General features: G+C 31.3%; 2 protein-coding genes across 2 annotated transcripts in view; both read left to right on the forward strand.

Moving 5' to 3' along the window:
• stai (stathmin) overlaps window positions 1-16,830 on the forward strand; it is a 578,970-nt gene that overhangs the window by 136,194 nt on the left and 425,946 nt on the right. The gene's annotated exons all lie outside the window — the stretch shown is intronic.
• LOC142224135 (uncharacterized) lies at window positions 402-6,568 on the forward strand. The gene is made up of 2 exons (XM_075293923.1): window positions 402-2,429; window positions 6,379-6,568. The coding sequence occupies exons 1-2, from the start codon at window positions 437-439 to the stop codon at window positions 6,519-6,521; spliced, it is 2,136 nt and encodes a 711-aa protein (XP_075150038.1). The 5' UTR covers window positions 402-436; the 3' UTR covers window positions 6,522-6,568.

Genomic DNA, 16,830 nt, shown 5'->3' on the forward strand with positions numbered 1-16,830 from the left:
ATTTCATTTCTATAGGAAATTTTGTCAAAATTGTATTCCTATAGAAAATTTTGTCAAAATTTTATTTGCTTAGGGAATTTTGTCAAAATTTTATTTCTATAAAGTTTTCACTTCGCTAAAATATCTCTTCTGTTTACCAGCGATATTATTTTACGGTTTCCGATAGACAACTACTGTAAGCCAAAGACCTAATCTTCTTCTACACATTATGAGCTTCATATTTTGAATCAATACGTGAATCTTGCAGGTTAATGGCTATTGATATATTGTATATCTCTGTGGTTTTGCAAGACTTCACAGTGGATCCAAATATAGCGGCCTGCAATGATTCAGACTCCACAGTGTAGATTCTCCATCGCATCGAATTATGTGCTGATCAGTAGTACTTGTATATCGCATGCCTTTGGATTGTGATCGATTGCTAGAGATAACGCTAATGGAGGGTAATACCGCAGTGTTTCGTGTATTCGAAAATGATTCGATTATGATACACATCTTAAGAATGCTTGACTTGAGACAACAATGTGAAATACAAAAAATCTCTGAACGCTTGAAACAATTGATAAGGGATGGAATTTGGCGTGTAGAGTATAAACTGGTGCAAAAGAATCGCCAACAATTGGCTGCATTGAACAATAAGGAATTTTTTCAATTTTTGGTATGGAATTCTGAAAATGTAATCACTCTCACAATGTCTCGAGAGGATAGCGATGATGTATTGAGATTTTTTCCTCGACGTTATGAAAATCTTAAAGAACTCCAGGTGAAAGGAGTGGTCTTTCATGATAATGAATTGCGGGGTATCGCCAGACTTTGTCCTCAATTACAAATTCTAGATTACAATGAAGGTAGAGGCGGTGGTGGCGCCGAAGGACCAGAAGCCGAATTTCTGGATGGATTGAAATTCCTACAAACTTTGGAGAATTTTTTACTATTTCGAAATTTGAAAGTTTTGCTCCTTAGTAATCTGTTTCAGCCTATATGCTATGGCACTTTACAAATGCTGGCCCATGAAATGCAATTGGAGCGTTTTGAATGGCATAATCTGGAGATACGACCGATTGTAAAGAATTGCAAGGAGTTGAAGGATTTGAAATTTGAAAAATTACAAATATTGAAGATTACCTGTTCTCATGAAAATATCTGCCAGGGTGAGTGTTGGCATTTCATACAGAAATGTCCAAATCTGCGGGAACTTCATTGTTCCCTGGACAGGGGGATCATTTCTGAAGCTTTGGTATTTGAAAAAATGACCCATTTGGAACGTCTCTCTTTGGAGGGATGCTCTTTTGTTTTGGCCTTTGAGATTATCAAGAGGCTGACACAGCTTAAATATCTCTATGTAGGTGATCTCAAACCTGATCAGGAGGAATGTAAAGTGAGTCAGGATAATTTCGAAATAACTCGAGACGTCATATCAGATAGCTGCGGTCATTTACAGTGTCTCAAAGTCAATGTAAATCATTATCGTGGTGACTTCAAGTATTGGTTTGTTCTTCTACGAAAACCGCGATCTATTTTTGAAAATCTCCAAGAGCTATATCTGGCCAGTGCACCTATAAACGATCATTTTATACGCTTACTCAGCTTGAGATGTCATCACTTGAGAAAATTACATTTGAGACGTAGTAAAATTACCGGCAAATATATGAACCGTTTAAGGAAGCTGCAAAGTCTAACTTTGGCCTATAATTGTGCCGGTATTTTGTGGTCCCATTTGTATGGGCTCTTTCGGGATCTTCATCTGCTGGAACATTTAGTTTTGGAGGATTTGGTTTTATCACAAGATGAAGTGTATCTTCCGCAATCGATTTACGACTTGGGTGAATCATGGAAATTTCTAAAAATTACGCATATACATCGTCAAATGGAATTTTGGTTGCATATCTTGGATCGTTGCTATGGATGTTTTGCAAATATACGGACCCTCTTCATAGCTGATTACATGGCCCGAGGATGTGGTCTAACACAGTATTTTGCTTCTTTTAGGCGTGTACCCACTTTGATATTACAAAGCTGCCATCGATTATACAAAGAATCACAAATCACAATATTCTTAACGCCTCATCTCAAAGAATTGATATTGGTCGATTGTAAAAGTGTTTGCTGGACGGATGTGATCAGAATGATACGTACTTCTAAGGTGAGAAGTTTTCAAATCTTTCATATGGCCGTTTTAGTTGATAATGCAACTAAGGAAACCACCAGCTATCAAATGCAAGAGATAGTTGAAAATTTACGATCGGTAACATTACCATATCAATTGTTTACGGAGACCTCTGATGTCTGGCAGAATATAATAGCAGCTTGTCCAGCATTTCGTTTTGGTGCCATGGGTCAATTTTGCCAGCATATGGTTTTGGATCAACTGCTCGATAAACCTGCGCTAAGGGAAAGAGTCCATGCCATATATGCCAATATGGACTTGGGTAAGTGGAACTACCTCAATATCGATTGTTCCTGGTGATAATAATGTCAAATTTTATCGGCGATAATTATTAATATCGAAAGAAATGTTATCTGCCATAAAAAAACTTTCTTTCACAGAAATTTCTATAATGAAAACTTGTTATCGACGATAATAATTTTCCTATATGGAACTTTGTTATAGGCGATAATAATTTGTACACTTGAAAATTTGTTGTCGCCGATAACAGTCTTCTGCCATATAGCTTTTCCTTATAGGAAAATAACACATTTCCGATAACAACTTTCCATATGGGAAACAGTTTTTCCATATAGGAAAAGTGTTATCGCCGATAACAGTTTTCCCATATAGGCAAAGTGTTATCGCCGATAACAGTTTTCCCATATAGGAAAAGTGTTATCGCCGATAACAGTTTTCCCATATAGGAAAAGTGTTATCACCGATAACAGTTTTCCCATATAGGAAAAGTTTTATCGCCGATAACATTTTTCCCATATAGAAAAAGTGTTATCGCCGATAACAGTTTTTCCATGTAGGAAAATTGTTAACGCCGATAACAGTTTTCCCATATAGGAGAAGTGTTATCGCCGATAACAGTTTTCCCATATAGGAAAAGTGTTATCGCCTATAACAGTTTTCCCATATAGGAAAAGTGTTATCGCCGACAACAGTTTTCCCATATAGGAAAAGTGATATCGCCGATAAAAATTTTCCCATATAGGAAAAGTTTTATCACTGTGTTGTAACAGTTTTTTTTATATATTTTCGCCGGTAACAGTTTTCCCAAATAGGAAATTTGTTGTCGGCGATAACAGTTTTCTATATAGCAAGATTTTTATCGCCGATAATAGTTTTCCCTTATAGGAAAAGTGTTATCGCCGATAACAGTTTTCCCATATAGGACAAGTATTATCGCCGATAACAGTTATCCCATATATGAAGAGTGTTATTGCCGATCACAGTTTTCCCATATAGGAAAGGTGTTATCGCCGATAAGAGTTTTCCCATATAGGAAAAGTGTTATCGCCAATAACGGTGTTATCGCCGATAACAGTTTTCCATATAGGAAAATCGTTAACGCCGATAACAGTTTTCCATATAGGAAAGGTGTTATCGCCGATAACAGTTTTCTCATATAGAAAAAGTGTTATCGCCAATAACGGTGTTATCGCCGATAACAGTTTTCCATATAGGAAAATCGTTAACGCCGATAACAGTTTTCCCATATAGGAAAATCGTTAACGCCGATAACAGTTTTCCCATATAGGAAAAGTGTTATCGCCCATATCAGTTTTCCCATGTAGAAAAAGTTTTATCGCCGATAACAGTTTTCCCATATAGGAAAAGTGTTATCGCCGATAATAGTTTTCCCATATAGGAAAAGTGTTATCGCCGATAACAGTTTTCCCATATAGAAAAGTGTTATCGCCGATAACAGTTTTCCTATATAGGAAAAGTGTTATCGCTGTCAGAAAATTTTCTATATGGGAAAACTGTTACCGGCGATAATAATTTTTTAATTTCCTATATGGACTGTTTTCGGCGATAAAAATGGTCCTATAATGGAAAACTGGTATCGGCGATAAAAATTTCGCTATATGGAAAACTTGTATGGCCGACAGCAAATTTCCTATATGAAAAATATATTACCGGCGATAATAATTTGCTCATATAGGAAAAGTATCGCCGTAACGTTTTTTTTATATAAAAAATTGTTAGAGTTCCATGTAGGAACATTGTTATCGCCGATAACAGTTTTCCCATATAGGAAAAGTGTTATCGCCGATAACAGTTTTCCCATAGAGAAAAAGTGTTATCGCCGATAACAGTTTTCCATATAGGAAAAGTGTTATCGCCGATAACAGTTCTACCATATAGGAAAAGTGTTATCGCCGACAACAGTTTTCACATATAGGAAAAGTGATATCGCCGATAAAAGTTATCCCATATATGAAGAGTGTTATTGCCGATAACAGTTTTCCCATATAGGAAAGGTGTTATCGCCGATAAGAGTTTTCCCATATAGGAAAAGTGTTATCGCCAATAACGGTGTTATCGCCGATAACAGTTTTCCATATAGGAAAATCGTTAACGCCGATAACAGTTTTCCCATATAGGAAAATCGTTAACGCCGATAACAGTTTTCCCATATAGGAAAATCGTTAACGCCGATAACAGTTTTCCCATATAGGAAAGGTGTTATCACCGATAACAGTTTTCCCATCTAGGAAAAGTGTTATAGCCGATAACAGTTTGCCCACATAGCAAAAGTGTTATCCCATATAGGAAAATTGTTTTCGCCGCTAACAGTTTTCCATATAGGACCAGTTTTATCGCCGAAAACAGTTTCCATATAGGAAAAGTTTTATCGCCGACAACAGTTGTTATATAAACACTGATAGAAAAAGTTTCTTTATATTAACGAAATGTTTCATTAAAAGTGAGCGAACGAAACAAATACGTTAATTCAATGAAATTTTCATTATTATAACGAATTTTCTGTTAATCAACGTAATATTTCGTACTATTAACGATTTATTTCATTGTATTAATGAAAATTTTTGTTATATCAATGAAAAATTTTCGTTGGCTCAATTTTAATGAAATTTTCTTTGTGTGAACAAATTGTTATAGGCGATAACAGTGTTCCATATGGGAAAAGTGTTATCGCCGATAACAGTTTTCACTATATGGAATTTGTTATCGGCGATTACAGTTTTCAAATATAGCAAATTTGTTATTGCCGATAACAGTTTTCCGTATAGGAAAATTCGCCGATAACAGTTTTCCATATAGGAAAAGTCGCCGATAGTAGTTTTCCATATATGAAAATTGGTATCAACGATAACTGTGTTCCCATATAGGCAAATTTTTATCGCTGGTTACAGTTTTCTATACACCTAGACCTCGCTTTGCGTCGCAAATACGTTCCAAAAAAAAAAAAAAAAAACAATACGCATACTGAAACGACGAAAGGTAATTATGAGTTTCTATGGCAAACCATGCAAAGATTGGACACAGATAACAACTATAGGTGAGCACGTGACACGACTCACGCGTGAGTCACGCTCATTGCAACAGCGAGAGTGTGCGTGAGCGTGATTAACAAACCAAAATGTCGGGTGTGAGCGTGAGTCACGAATATATTATCTTCGTGAGTGTCCGTGAGTAAAGATTTACGCTCACGAAAATAATCCCGCTCACCAACATAAAACGCTTAAATACATTACCAATTTTTGTGATACCTTGCATGTGATTTTAATAATGCTCATGTTTTCAGACACGTGGCTAAGGTAAATTACTCAAAAAATTGTTCTTGAGTCACGATATGTTTCGAGAGTCACATTATTTTTCCTGAGTCATGGTATATTTCGTGAGTCACGGCATTTTCGTGCGTGAGTACAAATTTTCTTTTCGTGAGTGTGCGTGAGCGTGAGTCTTACCAAACAATATCGTGCGTGAGTAAGATTTTTCCTTCGTGATTGTGCGTGAGCGTGAGTAAACTATTACTCACGTGCACACCTCTAATAACAACGCAAATTCGAAAATTTAACGACGCAACTTCGAAACAACGCAAAGCGAGGTCTATGTGTATAGGCAAATTCTTATTGTAGATAAAAGTTTTCCATATTGGACATTTTTTATCTCTGATTACAGTTTTCCCATATAGGAAATTTATTGTCGGCGATAACAGTTTTCCCATATAGGAAATTTATTGTCGGCGATAACAGTTTTCCATATAGGGAAATTGTTATCGGCGATAACAAATTTGTTATTGGTGATAACAGTTTCGCATATAGAAAAATTGTTATTGTCGATTACAGGTTTGACATTGTTTTTACCGATAACAGAACAGTTTACCATATGGGTAATTTATTATCCCCGATAACATTTTTCATATAGGAAAAAATTAATTATATTTTTATTTTATTTTTTATGTTTATTTATAGAAAGCATTAAATCATATTGCTGTGATAATCTCAACATGTCTCAAAGAAATATACCTGTACGATTATTGGATAAGGAAACTCGTAGGTTGTGGAACCTAAAAGGTGTTACCGATGACATACCTGTGATTTTTATCGAAATGTAGTTTTATTACTAAAAGAATTGAGATAATAAAAGTGTCCCAATTTTGTATACGTTTTGTTCACAATATACTCGTATTTTAAGCTAGTAAATGTAATCTAAATTATTATATTGGAAGGCCATTAGGGTCTACCTTCGAGTTCTATTTAAATTGGGTCGAAATATTATGTATTACTAAATTGGATTATGATATCATTGGTTATGGTATGAATTAGTTTTATATTGAATTTAATAAAATTATTGCACTTTTTCTTTTCTTTCTGCTCATATATTAAACTTTTACTATATTTTTTTTTGTTCCAGGTATGTTACTTGAAAATGTGGCTGCGGTAAGAAAAAATATTTTGTTCACAAATAATATTGGCGGACAACATGCCCAGGGAATTCCAATTTAAAAGAACTAATCTACGAAAAGAATTAATTGACATTTGAGTCATTACTTCCACCATGCCTCTAAGCTTAAGTGTAATGTGTTACCAGCGACGTTTCAGTAAGCACTCGTCATATTTTCCATAACTACTTCCCTGCGGACTGACCTGCAGCCTACGAATCAATGTTGTAATCGTAGGGTCTTGGATCGATTCCTGCAGGTTGCTATAATTTTTTATATTAAGAATTTAAACCCTCAAGCATTATTTGCAACAATTGACTTCATCAGTTCGCTGAAAATGATTTCTAGTTAAAACTTTAATCATGAAATCATACCACGATTTCCCACACTTGTCTATCCTACAACTTCTTAAATTTCCCAAATGTTTCGATATGTCTAACTTAGCTAAGCTAGCACCATATGTCTTCTATAGCCTAATAATTGGATTCTCTACACACTCACGTTTCCATGGAGACATGCCAAAAATGGTTTGCCAACATATCGATCTGTATAGTCGACATCAACGCCAAAAGATTTGACAACTTTAATTGAAAGTGGAAAGAAAACACCAAGAGATTGTTACGAAATTATGACAACTCACGTAATGTTTGAGCAGCAATATTGGCTTGCCAAACTCACATCTACTGGGTAGGAAAACATAAAACAATTGTGATTATGAGGAACTAACATGTACATTGTTTCCTCTTTCGAAAAAAAAAGAAAACCCTTAGAGTAGGCAAAGTAATCTAGAGCATCGTTGCAAAGCCTTAAAGTATGCCAGTATTACTAAACTCAATAGTTAATTACGCATCTGTGCCATACTTACTGATATCACAAGCTCCAACATTAGTTCATTGTTCGCTAAAGGATAATACTAAGTAGCTAACTTGCAACAATTCAAGAGGTTGCATGTTCTCGTTTCATGATTTCGTTTACAAAGCGCCTGAAAGTAGTTAATTCCTATTGTTACTGTGTAAGTAAATATGTTGAGTAGAATGCACGGATATAAGAACTTTTAATACAAAAAAGTAGAATTGTTCCGGCGATACTAATGCCTTTCCTAATGATAAATTTTATGTGAGATGATAATATACACTAACAAGTATATACGGCCGTAAGTTCGGCCAGGCCGAATCTTATGTACCCTCCACCATGGATTGCGTAGAAACTTCTACGAAAGACTGTGATCCACAATCGAATTAATCGGATGAAATTTGCTCCTCCAAGAGCAAATCTCGCGATCGTTTTATATGGGGGCTATATATGATGGACTGATATGGACGGACCACTTTTGGCATGGTTGTTAAATATTATATACTACACAGAAAAAAATTTCACAAACATTTTTCCAATTAAAATCTTAATTGAGTTTTAAAAAATATTAAATTAAAAATTTAATTGAATCAACACATTGTTTAATTGAAATAAAAATCAATCACATAACTTAATAGTATCAATTAAATTTTTAATTGAATCAATTAATTTTTTAATTGACTGCCAATTAATTTTTTAATTGATACTATCATTTCGGTGATTGAAGACACTTCAATTAAAAAATTAATTGGATAAATTAATTTCGTGATTGAATCAGAAAAAAAAATTTTGTGTGTATCACTACGTACCAAATTTCAACCAGATCGGATGAATTTTGCTTCTCCAAAAGGCACCGGAGATCAAATCTGGGGATCGGTTTATATGAGGGCTATATATAATTATAGACTGATATGAACCAATTCCTGCATGGTTGTTAGATACCATATACTAACATCACGTACAAAATTTCAACCGAATCGGATGGGTTTTGCTCTTTCAAGGGGCTCCGGAGGTCAAATCTGGGGATTGGTTTATATGGGGGCTATATATAATTATCGGTCGATTTCGACCAATTTTTTCATGGATGCTTGAGGCCACCACGTTCCAAATTTCAACTGAAACAGACGAATTTTGGTCTTCCAAGAACTCCGGAGTCTCTGGTGATCGGTTTATATGGGGGCTTTATATAATTATGGACCGATGTGGACAATTTTTGCATGGTCATTAGAGACCATATACTAAACCCATGTGTTTAATTTCAGCCGGATTGGTTGAAATTTACTTCTCTTAGAGGCTCCGCAAGCCAAATCGGGGGATCGGTTTATATGGGGGCTATATATAATTATTGACCGATGTGGACCAATTTTTGCATAGTTATTTGAGACCATCTACTCACACCATGTACCAAATTTCAGCCGGATCGGATGAAATTTGTTTCTCATAGAGGATCCGCAAGCCAAACCGGGGGATCGGTTTATATGGGGGCTATATATAATTATTGACCAATGTGGACCAATTTTTGCATGGTTGTTAGAGACATATGCTGACACGATGTACCAAATTTCAGCCGGATCGGATGAAATTTGTTTCTCTTAGAGTTTATATGGGGACTATACGTAAGAGTGGACCGATACGGCCCATTTTCAATATCATCCGACCTACATCAATAACAACTACTTGTGCCAAATTTCAAGTCGATAGCCTGTTTCATTCGGAAGTTAGCGGGATTTCAACAGACGGGCGGACGGACATGCTCAGATCGACTCAGAATTTCACCACTACCCAGAATATACATACTATATTACGATGTGTTACAAACGGAATGACAAAATTAATATACCCCCTTCCTATGGTGGAGGGTATAAAAGGGTTATCGGGCATAACAATTTTCCTATATGACAAACTGTTTTCGACAATAGCAATTTTCCTATATGGAAAACCGACCATAATAATTTTTTATAGGAACATTTCTTACTTGAAGTGATTTTGTTGGCTATACTAACTGAAGTAGATATATGTCTTTAAACATAGCATACTTTCGGGGGTTGGGATTTTATTTCTTTTGTTGTGTACTTTAGGGAGTGACATTCTTAATATTTTCAATTTATTTACTTAATAATTTTCCTATATAGAAAACTGCCAGAAATGATCTGAAAAGTGAAGGCCAAATTTTGTCGTAATCCATGCCACAGGGTAGAAAACTTGCTCGTGAACTGAACGTTTAGCGAGAACTAATGTCAAAATTTTATTTCTATAGAAAATTTTGTCAAAATTTTATTTCTATAGAAAATTTTGTCAAAATTTTATTTCTATAGAAAATTTTATCAAAATATTTCTGTAAAAAATTTTGTCAAATTTTATTTCTATAGAAAATTTTTTCAAAATTGTATATCTATAGAAAACTTTGTCAAAATTTTTTTTCTATAGAAATCTTTGTAAAAATTTTATTTCTGTAGAAAATTTACTAATAATGTTATTTCTATAGAAAATTTAGTCAAAATTTTATTTCTATAGGAGATTTTGTTAAAATTTTATTTCTATAGAAAATTTTTGCAAAATTTTATTTTTATAGCAAATTTTGTAAAAAAAAAAATAAATATAGAAAATTTCGTCAAAATGGTATTTTTTTAGAAAATTTTGTCAAAATGGCATTTTTTTTTAGAAAATTTTGTCAAAATTTTATTTCTAACGGAAATTTTAGCAACATTTTATTTCTATAGAAATTTTTTGAAAATTTTATTTTTATAGAAAATTTTGTCAAAATATTTTTCTATAGAAAATTTTGTCAAAATTTTATTTCTACAGAAAATTTTGTCAACATTTTATTTCTATAAAAAATTTTGCCAAAATTTTATTTCTATAGAAAATTTTGTCAAAATTTTATTTCTATTAAAAATTTTGTCAAAATTTTCTTTTTATAGAAAATTTTATCAAAATTTTATTTCTATAGCAAATTTTGTCAAAATTTTTTTTATAGAAAATTTTTCCAAAATTTTATTTCTATAAAAAAATTTTGTCAAAATTTTTTTTCTATAGGAAATGTTGTCAAAATTTTCTTTTTATAGAAAATTTTATCAAAATTTTATTTCTATAGAAAATCTTGCCAAAATTTTATTTTTATAGAAAATTTTATTTCTATAAACATTTGTTGCCAAAATTCTATTTCTATAGAAAATGTAGTCAAAAAAAAATTTTTTATAGAAATTTTTATCAAAATTTTATTTCTATAGAAAATCTGGTCAAATTTTTTTTTTATAGAAAGTTTTTGCAAAATTTTATTTCTGTAGCAACTATTTGAAAAATTTTATATCTATAGAAAATTTTTCCAAAATTTTATTTCTATAAAAAAAAAAAAAAAATTGTCAAAATATTCCTATAGAAAATTTTGCAAAATTTTATTTTTATAGAAAGTTTTTGCAAAATTTTATTTCTATAGAAAATATTTGCAAAACTTTATTCCTATAGAAAATTTTGTCAAAATTTTATTTCTATAGAAAATCTTGTCAAGATTTTATATCAGTAGAAAATTTTGTAAAAAAATTATTTCTATAGAAATGTTATTATAAAAATTGTTATAAAAATTTTATTTCTGTAGAAAATTTTCTCAAAATTTTATTTCTATAGAAAATTTTTTAAAAATTTTATTTCTATGTAGTTTTAAGTGATAAAACTTATCCTGTGTATTGAAAAGTATTATCGGCGATAACAATTGTCCGGACAACTGTTAGCGCTAATACCAATTTTTTCTATTTTTTTATCGGCCATAATATTTTTTTATATGAAAATTTGTTATTTGAACTGATTTTGTTGGTCCTGAAGTAGATGTATGTCTTTAAACTTAGCATACTTTCAGGTGTAGGAAATTTATTTATTTTCTTTTCGACTCCTATGAGTGACATTGTTAATATTTTCAATTAATTTACTTATAATGGTTATCGCCGATAACACTTGACCTATATAACCGATATTAATTTTCCGATATGAAAAACAACAAAAGTTTTTTCCTATATGGAAAACTGTTATCGGCGATAACAATTTTCCTATATGGAAAACTGGCGATAATAATTTTTCTATCTGCCATAATAGTTTTTCTTTAGAAAAATGTATTGTTCGTTGATGTGAAGTTGTTGGCAATATCAGCTGAAGTGTTGCAAATGTAGCATATTTTTTGGGGCGTTGGTATTTCATCTATTTTGTTGTATACTTTTTGGAGCGGCATTGTTAATATTTTCTATTGATTTACTTGAAATTGTTATTTCATACGAAAACTGCAACAATTTATTAAAATATGATGTTCTATTTTTCCACGAGATATTTTGACGTGATTATGCATATATTGCCTTATCAGTTTCAATTGATGTGTTTAGTTAAAGTTTAGAAAAAAAAAGAAATTAAATCTTATTTGTTATCAGACACGTTACAATCAAATTTAATAGATATTAAATTTTACATAGGCATACAAAGAAATGAAAATATATGGTAAAAATCCATACAAATCCATGTTAATGGAGGAATATAGCTAGAAAAAATAGCACCTTCGTCAAACAACCAGAGGTTATAAATTAAAACATATAAGAGCACACGGGAAAAATATCTAACAAATCCAGCCCCCGACATTTTTTTTTACAAAAACCATGTTCAGGTAACATTGAAGGATGTAAAGGAATAAAAATACAGGAATAAAAGTTAGTGTATTTGCAACGAAAGAAAAGAGAGGAAGGAGGATACGGAACCATGGATGAAAAAATACAAAGGAATATACACGTCTAGACTTGGATTTATACATAGCAATAAACAAACGAATATACATGGATATAAATGAATTTGGTCCGTGTTAATATGAGGATTTTTATCTGGTTAGAATAACTCTGGAAACAACAGTAGGATATCCTACAAGGATACTCAATAGCAACGAAGAGAAAACATGATTTTAGGGATTTGGTGATTTTATTATGGCATCCTGAAATAATTTTGCTGTTTAAAGAACATCTTCTTGAATATTTGAGAATAAGAGAATTTCTTGTTCAAACCATAGCATATGCTAAGGCGTTTTTCATTTCTTATTCTTGTAGCATACTTTAAGGAGTAACGTCAATATTTACACCCCAGCACACTGCCGCCTATTGGGTTCAAAGGTAGGGGTTCTTATTAAAATTCTACGCTAAATGTGTTAAAAACAAAAGATGGAAATGACTTCCATGCCATCGTTCACCGTCTTCGATGGTTTTGTTGTCGATATTTGTTGGAGGCCACCAAATGACTGTGAATGCTGCTGGCTGACAATAAATGAAGTTATTACAATGGGGGCAAGCAAAGGCCACAAAAACGACCCATAGCGCAAAAAAAATATATATATATATATAGAAAAATAAGTGAGCATGACTGAGTTGACAGGAAAAAATTATGAAGAAAAAAAGGAAAAAGTGAAAAACTCACAAGAGAACCCCATTAAAGATGGAATATTTTCTTTTTTGTTTTTCGTATTTCAATGAAATGAAATTATTTCCGTTTAATGTACCCACCCCATCTAGCAAAGACAAATGACAAATTGCAATATGGAGTTTCCTTCACACCCCCTCATCTGCCTTCAAAACCCTTTCTTATGCTGTAGGTAGGCAGTATTAATTTGAAATTTCTTTCGTTAATGATGTGAGGGGAGATTTTGTGGCTAGTAAGACTACCTTACGGTCGAACCCTCATCAAATGCAAATGAGACAAATTAGAGTGATATTATTGACATTTGATGATATAGAAGACTATTCATCACAAACGGAAATAATCACTACGATGGAAAATGACACTTGAATAAACAATACAAATTTCTCAAAAGTAACTTCGCCCCGAAAAGGGGTAATAAAATGCAAATGAGTATCTTAAAGTTTAAAAGATTTTTTTAATAAGGATGATTGTTTACATTTTAAAGAAATGACCAGATTTCTTATAAACTGGAATTTGATGGCATACAATGCCGGAAAATTTTTATCTTCGTAATTTATTTCCTCTAAGAAGACAAATCTTTTAAGAAAGCGATTTTTTGAAAATGTGTGTTTTATACCCTTCACACTATACCCTACTTTGGTATAGGGTATAATGCATTTGTATGTAACGCCCAGAAGGAGCCGCCATAGACCCATCTTTTAGTATACCGATCAACTTGGAAATAAATTCTGCGTCGATTTAGCGATGTTCGTCTGTCTGTCTGCCTGTTGGACTGAAAAGTCCCGCTCTAAATTTGGCATAAAGTCTTTTTTCGGCTCAAAAAAAGTTGATGCGGTCACCCCCAGTTTTGTAGCATATTCGAAGACAATTTCAGAACACCAAAACTTTTTTTCCGTGCACCCTACGACCCCCCGAAATACAATTTATTGTGCTGTGTCGTCATTTGAAGTCCGATCGAAAAGAAACGTGCATTGGTCATTTTTGACTCCGACGTCAAATTTGATTTTTAATTTTTTTATTTCGCTTCGTATACCCCTATAATGCCCATTTCTGATAACCATTATAAAGATCTTAACAAAATATGAAACTTTTGCTTTTGAAGTATTTACTTATATTCATAAACAAAAAAGTTACAGAGATTTTAAAAAGTCAATAGGTCACCCTACACACTCCCAAATAGTTTTTGCTGTGTTGTCATGATGTCCGATCTAAACCACATGCACAGATTTCGATTCAGTTTAGAATCGTTTTCCTACGATTTGGGAATATATGACCAAAATACCCACATTTTACTTGTAAAATCGCCACTGCTAAGTCGAAAACTCGTAAAACTGATTTAAATTTACCTATACTCTAAATTGTATGTATCGACTGATAAATCATAAATGCAGATTTGCGAAATTCTATGCAATGGCTTTAAATTTAAACTTTTCCAACACAGGGACCCAAATTTCCAAAAATTTGCGCCCTTATTTAATAAAACAATTTTCGAAGCAAAGATTATAAACTTTCTTTTAATTAAAATTTTATTGCTTTAAAGAAATTTGTCCTCAATATACTGAAAATTATGCATCCTAAAATTTAGGTTTCGTAATCTTTAATATCACGAGAACATTTCTTGCAGTGTAGTGTCAAAATAAATGCTGAATATAAATGTTGAAAAAAAAAAAACAGTTGTGGAGGCCTGTTCAGACAAACATTTAGGCTGCAAACCATACAAATTCCCACAGGATTCAGTACGCATCAATCAATTATGGCCTAAAAAGAAACTTCATCATTTCATTTCTAACGCACAATGGTCATCAAAATCTCTGGATCTCTCTCGTTGGACTTTTGCCCCTAGGTCATTTGGGATAGTAACTTGCACTAAAAAATACCAAAGTGTCGATCATCTCTTCACCCGGAATGGGCCTAAATACCGCAGATCAACTTTCGTGCCGTATATGAAGACTTCGTCGGCCATATGAAGGCCATTAGTCATGCCAAAGATTTGGTACCAAATCTAAACTAATATTATTTCAGACTAAACTAATATTATTTCAGACTAAACTAATATTATTTCAGACTTTTCTTTATTGTGGGCAAAAATGAAAAATATAGCGCTTTTCTTTGATGCATTGCATACTAGCCACCCTGTTTAAGAGGAAGAAATAAGTCGACCATAGTGTTATTCTGTTTTAGATTTTCTCTTCAATAAATTTACTTTAATGAATGTTTAACGAATAACCTATTTAGCGAAAATCCAATTTAAAGAACGTCCAAATTCTTAACATTGAACATTCTAAATAACGAACCGATGACCAGAATTTACTGAACCTGATATTTTGGACCGAATTGTCCAAGTGAGCCACTCAAAATTTTCTATAGAAATAAAATTTTGACAAAATTTTCTATAAAAATAAAATTTTACAAAATTTTCTATAGAAATAAAATTTACAAAATTTTCTATCGAAATAAAATTTTGACAAAATTTTCTATAGAAATAAAATTTTGACAAAATTTTCTATAGAAATAAAATTTTGACAAAATTTTCTATAGAAATAAAATTTTGACAAAATTTTCCATTGAAATAAAATTTTGACAAAATTTTCTATAGAAATAAAATTTTGACAAAATGTTCTTTAGAAATAAAATTTTGGCAAAATTTTTTTAAGAAATAAAATTTTGCAATAATTTTTTATAGAAATAAAATTTTGCAATAATTTTCTATAGAAATAAAATTTTGCAATAATTTTCTATAAAATTTTTCAAAAATTTTCTATAGAAATAAAAGTTTGACAAAATTTTCTATAGAAATTAAAGTTTGACAAAATTTTCTATAGAAATAAAATTTTGACAATATTTTCTATAGAAATAAAATTTTGGCAAAAGTTTCTATAGAAACAAAATTTTGACAAAGTTTTCTATAGAAATAAAATTTTGACAAAATTTTCTATAGAAATAAAATTTTGACAAAATTTTCTATAGAATTAAAATTTTGACAAAATTTTCTATAGAAATAAAAGTTTAACAAAATCTTCTATAGAAACAATATTTTGACAAAATTTTCCATAGAAATAAAATTTTGACAAAATTTTCTATAGAAATAATATTTTGAAAAAATTTTCTATAAAAATAAAATTTTGTAGAAATAACATTTTGACAAAATTTTCTGTAGAAATAATAATTTGACAAAATTTTCTATAGGAATAAAATTTTGAAAAAATTTTCTATAAAAATAAAATTTTGACAAAATTTTCTATAGAAATAAAATTTTGACAAAATTTTCTATAGAAATAAAATTTTGACAAAATTTTTTTAGAAGTAAAATTTTGACAAAATCTTCTGTAGAAATAAAATTTTGACAAAATCTTCTACAGAAATGTAATTTTGACAAAATTTTCTATACAAATAAAATTTTGTAGAAATAACATTTTGACAAAATTTTCTATAGAAATAATAATTTGACAAAATTTTCTATAGGAATAAAATTTTGAAAAAATTTTCTATAAAAATAAAATTTTTGACAAAATTTGCTGTAGAAATAAAATTTTGACAAAATTTTCTATAGGAATAAAATTTTGAAAAAATTTCCTATAAAAATAAAATTTTGACAAAATTTTCTATAGAAATAAAATTTTGACAAAATTTTCTATAGAAATAAAATTTTGACAAAATTTTCTATAGAAATAAAATTTTGAAAAAATTTTCT

The sequence above is a fragment of the Haematobia irritans genome, chromosome 2 (assembly GCF_050003625.1).
Source record: "Haematobia irritans isolate KBUSLIRL chromosome 2, ASM5000362v1, whole genome shotgun sequence".
NCBI lineage: Eukaryota > Metazoa > Arthropoda > Insecta > Diptera > Muscidae > Haematobia > Haematobia irritans.